Source organism: Salmo trutta, chromosome 14 (assembly GCF_901001165.1).
Source record: "Salmo trutta chromosome 14, fSalTru1.1, whole genome shotgun sequence".
NCBI lineage: Eukaryota > Metazoa > Chordata > Actinopteri > Salmoniformes > Salmonidae > Salmo > Salmo trutta.
In genome coordinates, this window is record NC_042970.1 from 68,756,395 (window position 1) to 68,768,446 (window position 12,052).

The window sequence follows — 12,052 nt, forward strand, 5'->3', positions numbered from 1 at the left end:
AGTGGAAAGGGATTGAGAGGGTATGAAGGGCTATGAGCCACACGATTTAAAGGCGTGGGGGACACACAATGACAATTGAGAAAAGTAATGCATATATTAGAATGCCTTTAAAACCAGAGTGATCCAGATGCTCAACATTCTGAATGTCAATGGAATGGATGGAAACCCAATGGCCAGCTGTCTGTGGTTTGGCAGAACAGAATTCATTTGAATGGATCTACCTGATACAGTGACGCAATATGCATGATACAATACCAATTCACAGTTGATATTTTTCTACTCTGTCATGAACATGTTATATTGACCATGTATCCTAACGTCAAAAGGTTGAGACAGATATGGAGGTAACCTCATAGTTAATCTACGCCATTGTACTGGGGATACATCTCTCAAAACTTAAGGGGTATTCTCCCCGGTCCTCAACTCAATAGACAAAAATAGAAACTTCCCTCTAATCCCTGACAGAAAGCAAACAACCACCCTTTTGGCCGGAGTGGCAGAATCACCCCCAGTTAGCAGCCACCACAGATACAGACACCCTTGTGACAGTGCAAGCCTTGCCCCTGTATGGCCATCACCATTGGTCACGCGGCTCACTGTGTAAACCAGACAACATAGTTAGCTGAAGCCTAACACACAGGGACAGCCAGTCCCACACCTCGCTCCCCACCTCACACCGCTGTTGAAGGGAAAGAAAGCAATTGTCCTCCCTGGTCCACCATCTGCTTTCCCCTCGCTTTTTGCTCGCCACTTTATTGATGCAATTAATGTGAGACACCTGATGGAAGGCTAGCTCGCGGTGAAGGCTGCCTGTCCCCCATTGGCTAATATGGTCATTGGTTCAATGGCTGCGGTTTCTTCTCTCCTTGTGTGCAGAGGCGCTGTACGTCACCTGCAAGCTGCAGAACTGCACTGAGGCCAATAAGGGCAAGCCGTTCCCTGGCTACATTGACCCCAATTCCCTTGTGGTGCAAGACGAGTATGTGTTTGTCCAGGTAGGTAATTGCCCATATCTGACGTGAACCAGAACAGAGGTTTGTGTGTAAGAGAACATGTAATAGGATTATCAGACATGTTGAAGATCATTTTACTCTTAAGTGTTTATTTTAAGGCTATGTATTTTTGGGATTGGTGCGTTTTACTGATAAACGTGTTTTATTGATGTAATCCAAAGGGGTGTGTGTGTGTGTGTGTGTGTGTGTGCGAGAGAGACCATGTAATACGTTTATTGGAAATGTATTATAACAGGTTATATTAATCAGGGATTTAGTATGTAGTACGCTTGATGGGTCGTATATCTTGAATGTGTTTTCATTCAATGGTTTCATGACCTGCAGGTGTCAACTGGTGGGCGTCCGATCTACTACGTGTCAGCCAAGCGGGAAGTCTTCACACCCATGAAGCTACCCAAATACACCTTGCCTAAGGTATAACCCACAGACACACATGGGCATACAATGGTCGATCAACATTCCAGGACAGAAGCAGAGAGACCGAGTAGAGGGAACAGAAGCAGGGAGACCGAGTAGAGGGAACAGAAGCAGGGAGACCGAGTAGAGGGAACAGAAGTGTCTAGGGCTCATGCCGGGAACAAACCGGGATCCCTGCTGCAGGAAGAAGTATATGGTTCCAGAAGCAAGAGTGTTACCCACTCGACCAGACTCCGGTCCAGTAGTTATATAGCTATCTTTCAACCTACCTTAAATGCATCAAAAGAATAATCTCTATGGGAATTCAAACCTAAGCCATCATGAGACCAATACTGGAAACAACACAGGTAGCTTTCTATCCAGCATCTCTTTGTTATTTATGAGTGAACTGAGGCCAAAACCAACTGCCATTGTTTCTGGCATTGTTATTCAATGCACCTATATGCCTGTGGCCTCTCTTGTGGCCTTCCCGCCTCTCCGTTGACAATTAAACATGTTTTATTCAATCAAGCCATGGGCCATCCTAATCTCTCTCTCTCTCTCTCTCTCTCTCTCTCTCTCTCTCTCTCTCTCTCGCGCTCTCTCTCGCGCGCTCTCTCTCGCGCTCTCTCTCTCGCGCTCTCTCTCTCGCGCTCTCTCTCGCGCTCTCTCTCGCTCTGTCTCTTTCTTTCTCTCGCCACACTGAGGTGTTGCAGGCGCAGCCAGAGGTAGATGAAATTCACTAGCGAGAACAGCTTGTGTCCCTCTGTGTTAGTGCGGGCCGACGAGCACACAATTCAAGTTAATAAGTGTAATATCCTCCTCGCTGGAGTTACGTTGGTGAGAATGAGGTCGGATACTGATTTATTCTTCTGATTAAACCCAGCGGGGGTGGGATGGTAAATTGGGTAGACGGAGGTTCTCGAAAGGCCACTGTAATACACCCGTTGACATATTACTATTAACAGGCGTTGATTGTGGGTACATGGAAATCAAAACTGATTCAAAGTGTCAATTTTTCAGGTTAATCAAGGGAGAGGTTAGATTCGATTATAATTTGTTATTTTCGTATTTTTTTGTTACGTTCCTTATTATGTGCTGGATTTAATAGAATGCATTCTAAATGGGTAGATGCATGCAAAAGTTGTCAGGGTTGAACTATCATCTCCATGGGGGGGGGGAGCTACAGTAGTTAGAGATAGTATCAGATCACTTACTTCTGAAGCAGTAGATTGTTTTTCTGTTACCATTTTGAGAGTTACATACTGCATCACCTCTGTAATTTGATAATTACATGGGGATTTTAAAATTGGACGTTTGAGTCTGTTGCTTGATAATCTCTTCATTAAGTTGTTCATTCCAGTGTAATTTCACTGTAATTACTATTGTGTCATTATTTTATTGTGTAAGTGAAATTACAGTTGGCCTGCATGTCATTAATTAAACCTGATTGTTTCACCAATGCAATCTAATTGAAATTGTTAGCTACCAACTAATTATTGAATTGTAATGAAACAAAATTGCTGTAAAAAGGATTAATTTAAATGTTCATTTACCTCAATGTACCAAACATTAAGAACACCTTCCTAATATTGAGTTGCCCTCAGAACAGCCTCAATTTGTTGCGGCATGGACTCTACAAAGTGTTGAAAGCGTTTCACAGGGACACTGGCCCATGTTGACTCCATTGCTTTCCAAAGTTGTGTCAAGTTGGCTGGATATATTTTGGGTGGTGGACCATTGTTGATACACACAGGAAACTGTTGAGCGTGAAAAACTCTTGACACAAACCGGTGCGCCTGGCACCTACTACCATACCCCATTCAAAGGCACAAATATTTTGTCTTGCCCATTCATCCTCTGAATGTCACACATACACAATCCTTGTCTCAATGCTTAAAAATCCTTCTTTAACCTGTCTCCTCCCCTTCATAAACACTGGTTGAAGTGGATTTAACAAGTGACATCAATAAGGGATAATAGTTTTCACCTGGTCAGTCTCTCTTTGAAAGAGCAGGTGTTCCTAATGTTTTGTACACTCAATGTATATTAGTCTGTAATTAATTACATGATACAGTATATATGCAACTTAATGTCAAATGTAACCCACTGACGTTCTTTCTCTGCTAGGATCTGCATGTGATCAGTACGGATGAGAACCGGGTGGTTGCGGCGGTGCAGGAGTGGAACCAGAACGACACCTACAACCTGTACGTGTCAGAGAATGGAGGGGTCTTCTACACCTTGGCCCTGGAGAACGTAGTCAGCAGCATGGGGCACGAGGGCAACGTCATGATAGACCTGTATGAGGTAAATATACAATGTCATGATAGAGCTGTATGAGGTAAATATGCAAAGTCATGATAGACCTGTATGAGGTAAATATACAACGTCATGATAGACCTGTATGAGGTAAATATGCAACGCCATGATAGACCTGTATGAGGTAAATATACAACGTCATGATAGACCTGTATGAGGTAAATGTACAATGTCATGATCAACCTGTATGCGGTAAATGTACAACGTCATGATAGACCTGTATGAGGTATATTATACAACGTCATGATAGACCTGTATGAGGTAAATACTGTATACAACATCATGATAGACCTGTATGAGGTATATTATACAACGTCATGATAGACCTGTATGAGGTAAATATACAATGTCATGATAGAGCTGTATGAGGTAAATATACGTCATGATAGACCTCCTGTACATGTACAAAGTAAATATACTGGAGATAAGATAGATGTACCTGTTTGTGTGGGTAACACTGATGCCTGCAGCACAAATACGTCATCCTGGCTCCACTGCTTCTCTGAATCGTCCTCTCTCTCTGTCTCTCTACTCATCTCTACCTATCTCTGTCTCAATAATATATACATAATATACATATAGAATATATATTTATAATTTGTATATGTATACAGTGAGTATACTGAAACAAGGCAGGAGTGTGGCGAAGGAGCATGCTTAATGTCATGATTGATCTGTAAATACACTGGAGAAAAGGTGTAATACACATACAGGTTGACAATGCTCAAGGTTGGCATGTAATTGTAGAAACAGAGGTGGTTTGCACGAGAGTGTAACCTTGAGATACCAATTGCCTTCATCTTTCCTGAGACCGGAAGTGAAATGCTGCCTATGGAGCTATGCTCTGGGACACCTATACCACATACTCTAGTGGTACAGTACATAGGCCCATGCCTATAGTAGGCTTTGAAGTGTGGCGTCCCTGCGGGGCCATGATATCGAATGTTGGCAGAAGTACAAACTATACAGTTTCAAGGTGTTCGACCCCCAAGTACAAGGTGTATTGAAGGATTTCCAATCACACAGTTGACAGATGGAATGAATAAATCACTGATAATAACCATCACACACAGCCTCGTTTCAATGCAATCTTCCCAAATAGACCTATTCTTTCCTACTCCGGTAATATTAGATTATATTGACTAGCGATCAATGTGGGAGAGTTTAAGAACCAGGAGGTGTAGAGAATAAAGTAATCTCCTGTCACTTTTGGAAGTAAACCGAGTTGCTGTTCCATTTTCAAACGCGCTTTGGAATGAACACAGAAGCAGTTTCAAACTGCTGACGCGCATATTCTTTTCTTTGATGAGTAACTGCAGACATTAGCTTACATACCTGATACAAACAAGGGGCCCGCTGTAAACCAGATTGCCAGGGAAGAAAATAGCAGCTCTGAATGGATATCAGCTCCATGGAAAATCAAATAATTAGGCTGTTGATGATATACCAGCCGTGTCTAAACCCCTCATTTGGCCTTGCGGTCGGCGATAGAATCAAATCCAGTCCCTTGATTGGGGTCGGGGACCCGAAACACAGCATATGCTAAAATCTGAGCTCCAGGCGAGATTGAAGTATCTGTCAATTATTGACGAGAAGGGAGTGCTTGGCAGATGCACGTGAGGACTTCAACTCAATTTCATATTCAGAGTTATTTCCCAAGCCCCCAAGTCAGATTAACTTAGGACACACGTATCTTACTACAGTCTCTAGAGTCGATAAATCGCTTCTTACTTATTTTGTAATAAATGGCTTTTAGCAAGATGTTATCACGCTTTTATGGTTCTAGGATGTTTGTGTGTAGTTCTAGAGGGGATCTACTGTAATGTGCATCATAATATATTGTGCTCTGCTTAATTAGGGAGATGTGATTGTGTTACAGATGTCGGATCTTAATTTGATCTCTCGTTGCTGAGAATTTTCCTGCGCTGCAGAAAATACAGATGAGCTTTGTGATTGACATAAAGGAACTGAAAACCCGCACTAACACACGGTTATGTAGCCTACTTTTTGCCAGCTAACAGCCTAACCACCGATCAAGCAACATTATGGACTAAACGTTCAAATCCTGTTGCTGCAGGATTATTTTGCTGCGATTAATATAGGTCTAATTAAGATCTGACATCTGTATCACAATCATATTTCCTGCATTAAGCAGAGCACAATATATTATGAAGCATATTACAGTAGATCTCCTCTGGCGCTGCACACAAACATCCTATAACAATAAAAACGTGAATACATCTCGCTAAACACCATATAATATATGTTTGTATTACAAGATAAGTAAGACATGATTTATCGTCTAGACTCTATGAAAATACGTAATATTAGTCAGGTATTTTTATCCCTCATCCATTGTTTTGATGAGACAGCCTGGTCTCGTATTTTGTTCATAACAAACTTACATTTTGCACTTTTTATGTTAATAAAAGACAAAAAATACCATAAGACCACTTTCAGTTGAGAACAATGTGTCTGACCGTTTCCCTAGAAATAGGTCTAGAACCTTCCTTGAAGTAACCAGTCATTCTTAGACCAGCTAAAATTTGGTGCTGATAGCAGGATATAAAATAAGAATTACATCTTCCAAATATGTTTTCCCTAATCTCTATCTCCTAGGTGGCGGGTATAAAAGGGATGTTCCTCGCCAACAAGAAGATGGACAACGTGGTGAAGACTTATATCACCTACAACAGAGGGAGAGACTGGAGGCTACTGCAGGCTCCCACTGCTGACCTGAGGGGCAACAGCATCCGCTGTGAACTAGTGAGGACACACAAAAACACACACACACACAGATGCACGCACGTACCAAACACACATGGATACACACACACACACACACACACACACGTCATAACACTGTTGGACTTGTCAACTGGGCCTTGTCAGAAGTTGACTGAGCCGGGCCGTTGCCGCGGTGGTGAGGGAGTGGGGATAGAGCTCTGAAAGAGCACTGCTCGTCAAAGCTGAGCGCTCCGGAGGTTGTGCAGTGGAGGAAGCTAGCGGAGCTGAAAGGTCAGCCATTTTGATTTTGATCCAGTCCAATAAACTGATCTCACGTTTAGAGCTGGATATGTGTCATAAAGAGAGAGACAAACTATGCCCTTCTTTTCTTTGTTTCTCCACAAACTTGAGTGTTGATTGTTCATGCTAGCTAGTAGCTACTTTCAGTGGCCAAAGTTGAGACCTTTGCTCTGTTGTTTGTGGATATCAACTCTATTCGGTGTCTTTCTAATTGTTAAGTGTGTTGGCCGTCTAAAAGTAACACAGATTTGCTCTAATGGTCAGCTTTATTACAGTGTATATTATAGATACAGGTCCCAGTCAGCCAAGGGGTAGAGCATAGCCCCTTTTTAGCTCCCTTTATACACCCCAAAATAATTACCCTTTGATAAAGTAATTAGTGATTCAATAGCGCACCTCGCCTTCACCCAGTATGATGCAGTCATTTGTCAGAAAATGTCAGCCTTTTAATAAACTTCTAAACACACACAACACACATGCTCGCACAACTGGCATTTGCAGTGTCCTAATGAGAATTGTGTAGCTAAAGGTTATTCCAATCAAAACTAATGGTGGAAGGAGCCAATGGGGAGTAGAGTTTGTGTGAGGGGGGTTGTGTGTGTGTGCACATGCGTGCGTGTGTTCCTGTGCGTGCGTTCCTGTGTGTCAATAAATCCCACCTCGATTTGCTTGGGGGTCTTCTCTAAAGAGTGTTTGTGTTGACATACAGTTAAGTCTATTCTGTTGACAGATATTCCCCCTCGTTTGTTAATGAGTCAGTCTAACTGTTCTGTTTGTCCTTCCTCCCCAGCCATACTGCTCCCTACACCTCCACCTACATGTATCGGCCAACCCTTACACGTCGGGGAATATCGAGAGCAAGGACTCTGCCCCGGGGATCATTGTGGCCTCAGGTAGGTGAACATGGGATTTTCTTTAAAGTGACATTGTGGATTTTTAAAGTTACGTTTATTGCGAAAATTTTGTGAAGCTCAGATACTTGAGGTGTTTCTTTTGACTTTATGAGTTGAGTTTAGACAATTTACAAACCTTATCGTTCCGGAAGAACATATCCTGTGTTAAAATTTTCAAGCTCTGGCAGTTATACAACTCGGGGGCTTCATTCACGTTGCAAATATCTGGATTTAAATGACGTACTCAGCCCAAAGCACTTCCTGAAAAGTTTCTGATCCAGCATACTTTAGGACGGCCATGCATAATATTTGTTGTTGGCCCATACTGACGTCCCCGCGCTGTCACCACTGTGCGTTGTATACAGATAGATTTACTAGCTAAGTGCTACACTTGGGAATTCTGGAGTGGGACAGAATCTTCAGAGTGCCTGCTGTTCCTCTTAAGTGCCTTTTTTCTTTTTCTCCTCCAGTCACTGCCTGACTAGTGCCCTTCTATTGTCTTTTATATTGTGCTGTATGGAACTGTTGACTCTTTGTGACACACTGCTCATCACTGGCTTCACATGGCCCATGACATTCTCCCATTTGCACATGAACAGAGACTAAATATATGGTTTCGCAATGTTAAAATACCACCTTTGCCACCCAACTGAACATGTTTCTATTTCAGTGATAATGCAGAGAAGCCGGTGTTTGGAGGATATATTGGCACGGGTGTTGTTAGGCCCGAGATGAAGTCAATCACTTCAAACTGAAGCTGGAAAGACTGCAAACTAGCTGCACTTTGTTTCGTTTGACCTTTTTTTCAATTGACATTTCTTTGTATACATCAATAAAAATGATGCCAGCTGATTCATGATTTTAAACTGGCTGAGAAACGCTGCCTGCCTGCCTATCTGTCTCGTCCTGACTCCCGACACGTTCATTACTATGGGACAGCTGGAGATTGAATTTGAATATTGAATCAATGAGAGACAGACAGCAAGGTTTCTCTGCTGTTGAAAACTAAATATTAGTCTAAAAGAAATGTGAGATAATGTCTAGATGCTTTTTATAATGGAGATAAAGTTTATGAAGTGCCTGCCTGGGCTGATGAGACGGTGGATTGCGCAGTCAGATGGAACAGAGTAAATAGGCATTATAACGTCTAGCTTTAGCCGGTGGTAACTTGTGGAATAGACACCAGCTGGAATGTGGTTTTAACCAATCAGCATTCAGGATTAGACCCACCTGTTGTATGAAAAGGGACAAAAAACAAAACACCCAGCCCTACCATCCACAGTGAGTTTTTCTCTCCCACAGGAACCTAGGTGGCAGCCTGTCTGTGTCATCTCAAATTTGTGGCCTAACACAGGAAACCATATTCCAGAAACCCACAGTGGTGCCCAAAACTATACTCATCATGGTTTAGCCCTTTATGGCTGCCGAATGGGCATCCAGGCACAGGAGTGCATATCCGCTCGATGCACTCATCATCTCCCCACCATTAGTGGAGTACAACAAAAACCACAGGAGGATCAGAGACTATGATGTGTCCCAAATATCACCCTGTTCCCAATATAGTGCACTACTTTTGACCAGAGCCTATGCACTAAATAGGGAATCGGGTGCCATTTTGGACTCACGATCAGCATCAGTCTCAGAATGGCTTCCCATTTTAGCAGCATTTTAATTCCTGCTGGGCTAGACTAGTCTATGACATATCTCCACACCCCTTAGGAGTCAGGAGTGGGTCTAGTCTACTATTAGACAGTGCCATGGGGTCTCTGGAGGACTTCACGGGGTAGTATAACTGGCATAGTATGACAGAAGATCTATCACTAGTACAAGTAGAATTGTTATTACAGAACATCTCTGTATCCGTTATATAGAATATTATTACATTTACATTTTATATTTTAGTCATATAGCAGACACTCTTATCCAGAGCGACTTACAGTAGTGAATACATTTCATACATTTTTTTCCCGTACTGGTCCCTCGTGGGAATCGAACCCACAACCCTGGCGTTGCAAACACCATGCTCTACCAACTGAGCCACACGGGACCATATATCCATAATGTAACTGACTGACTGTGTTTAGCCGAGTCATGGCTCTGGGACAACAGCTGTGGGACCAGTCATTCACATACAAACACACAAATAGTGTTTTCACATCTCTGTATCCATTCAAAGTAGGCTACTGCAAAGGACAGTGTTTTGCTGGGTGATAGATCTCTAAAGCAACAGCTATAGGGAACTTGAGCAGAGCACTGTTTTACCTCGACACTGGATAAAAGCCCTTAATCCTAGGGTACACATCTAATTCAATCACGTTTCATTTGTCACATGCGGCGAGTACAACAGGTGTAGACTTTACCGTGAAAGGCTTTCTTACGAGCCCTTCCCAACAATGCAGAGTTGAAGAAATTAGAATAAAAAAAAAAATAGTAACACGAGGGATATAATATACAAGAACGGAGCTGCATACAAGGGGTAGATCAATGTGCAGTAGTACGAGGTATCGGAGGTAGATATATACATGAAGGGGAGAGCGAGAGGGAGACTTCTCCTCTAGCCTCCTGTTAAACCACCTGACTAATTAGCCACTAAATGGGAGTAATTATAGTAGACTCAACAGCCTCAATCTGATAGCGGAGGTCTTTATGTGATAGAGGAGACTGGATGGTTAATACAGCACTGTAAGTGGACTCTATTACTGTAATGTGTGTTAGGGAATCGTTTTAGTTGTCATTGTATGAAAGGACATGACTGACTTTGACTCTAGTGTACAATCTGCGTCCTTCAGGGAGAAATAACATCAATCACTTCTGTAATTTAAGAAACATATTTTATTAAGGTTATGGAATTCCACAGGCAGCTGTGGAATTTTGGATTTGATTTAAATCAGTCCCACACCCACAAGGATATCAATAGTTTAGCACTTGGCTAAAGTCATACGGGACTCTCTCATCCTGAACACTTCACCCAACCCCCCCCCCCACTCCTCTCCTCTCCTCAGGCTCCATCGGAGCGGAGTTGACCACCAGCAACGTGAGCATGTTCATCACCTCGGACGCCGGCAACACGTGGAGACAGGTAAGAGGGAGGGAGGGAGAGATCCCCAGGATGGTGTTTAATCCACCACCTTGCCACCCGCCGCTGTGATTTAGTGCAGATAAACCCTGCCTTTGCCCGTACAACCATGCCTGTGGGTGGAGGGAGTGGCAGAGGCGGAGAGGGAGGGGTGAAGATGGAAGGAAGGAGGGAGAGAGGGGGAGGGAGAGAGGGACGGGGACGTGGAGGGAGAGAAGAACAGGGGTGGAGGGAGAGGGGTGGAGGGGGAGAGGGGTGAAGGGTGGGAGTGGTGGAGGGAGAGGGACAGAGGGGGTGGAGAGAGGGTGGTGGTGGGGAGGGAGGGAGAGGGAGAGGGAGAGGGTGGTGGTGGGGAGGGAGGGAGAAGGAGGGGTCAAGGGAGCGACAGAGGCGGGAAGAGGGATGGAGGGGGAGAGGGGCGGAGGGAGAGCGGGATGGAGAGGGGCGGAGGGAGAGCGGGACGGAGAGGGGCGGAGGGAGAGAGGGGCGGAGGGAGAGAGGGGCGGAGGGAGAGAGGGACGGAGAGGGGTGGAGGGAGAGAGAGGTGGAGGGAGGGAGAGGGACAGAGGTGGACAGAGGGACAGGGTTGGAGGGAGAGGGGTGGAGAGGTGGACAGAGGGACGGAGAGGGGTGGAGAGGTGGACAGAGGGACGGAGAGGGGTGGAGGGAGAGGGGTGGAGGGAGAGGGAGGGGTGAAGGGAGTGGCAGAGGTGGGGAGGGAGGGGTGGGGAGGGAGGGAGGGAGGGGTGAAGAGGAAGGGGTGGGGAGGGGGATGAAGGGAGCAGCAGAGGCGGGAAGAGGGGTGAAGATGGGAGTGGAGGGGGAGAGGGGCGGAGGGGGAGAGGGACGGAGAGGGGTGGAGGGAGAGTGGGGCGAAGGGAGAGTGGGACGGAGAGGGGCGGAGTGAGAGTGGGACGGAGAGGGGCGGAGGGAGAGTGGGACGGAGAGGGGCGGAGGGAGAGTGGGACGGAGAGGGGCGGAGGGAGAGTGAGACGGAGAGGGGCGGAGGGAGAGTGGGACGGAGGGAGAGGGGGACTGAGAGGGGTGGAGGGAGAGAGGGTGGAGGGAGAGAGGGACAGAGGGGTGGAGGGAGAGAGGGGTGAAGGAAGGGAGAGAGGGAGGGGTGGAGGAAGAGGGACAGAGAGGGGTGGAGAGGTGGACAGAGGGACAGGGTTGGAGGGAGAGGGGTGGAGGGGGGAGAGGGAGGGGTGAAGAGGGAGGGGTGGGGAGGGAGGGGTGAAGGGAGCAGCAGAGGCGGGAAGAGGGGTGAAGATGGGAGTGGAGGGGAGAGGGGCGGAGGGGGAGAGGGACGGAGCGGAGGGAGA

At 45.4% G+C, this 12,052-nt stretch overlaps 1 protein-coding gene across 3 annotated transcripts in view; it reads left to right on the plus strand.

Moving 5' to 3' along the window:
* LOC115147218 (VPS10 domain-containing receptor SorCS1) overlaps positions 1-12,052 on the plus strand; it is a 139,676-nt gene that overhangs the window by 102,292 nt on the left and 25,332 nt on the right. For all 3 annotated transcript variants that reach the window (XR_003866295.1, XM_029689325.1, XM_029689324.1), the window contains exons 7-12: positions 877-995; positions 1,338-1,427; positions 3,540-3,719; positions 6,351-6,497; positions 7,549-7,651; positions 10,654-10,730. Coding sequence is in view for 2 of the 3 variants with exons in the window: in XM_029689325.1 (XP_029545185.1) it covers positions 877-995; positions 1,338-1,427; positions 3,540-3,719; positions 6,351-6,497; positions 7,549-7,651; positions 10,654-10,730 (716 nt within the window). In the remaining variant the exon portion in view is untranslated. The remainder of the gene's footprint in view (positions 1-876; positions 996-1,337; positions 1,428-3,539; positions 3,720-6,350; positions 6,498-7,548; positions 7,652-10,653; positions 10,731-12,052) is intronic.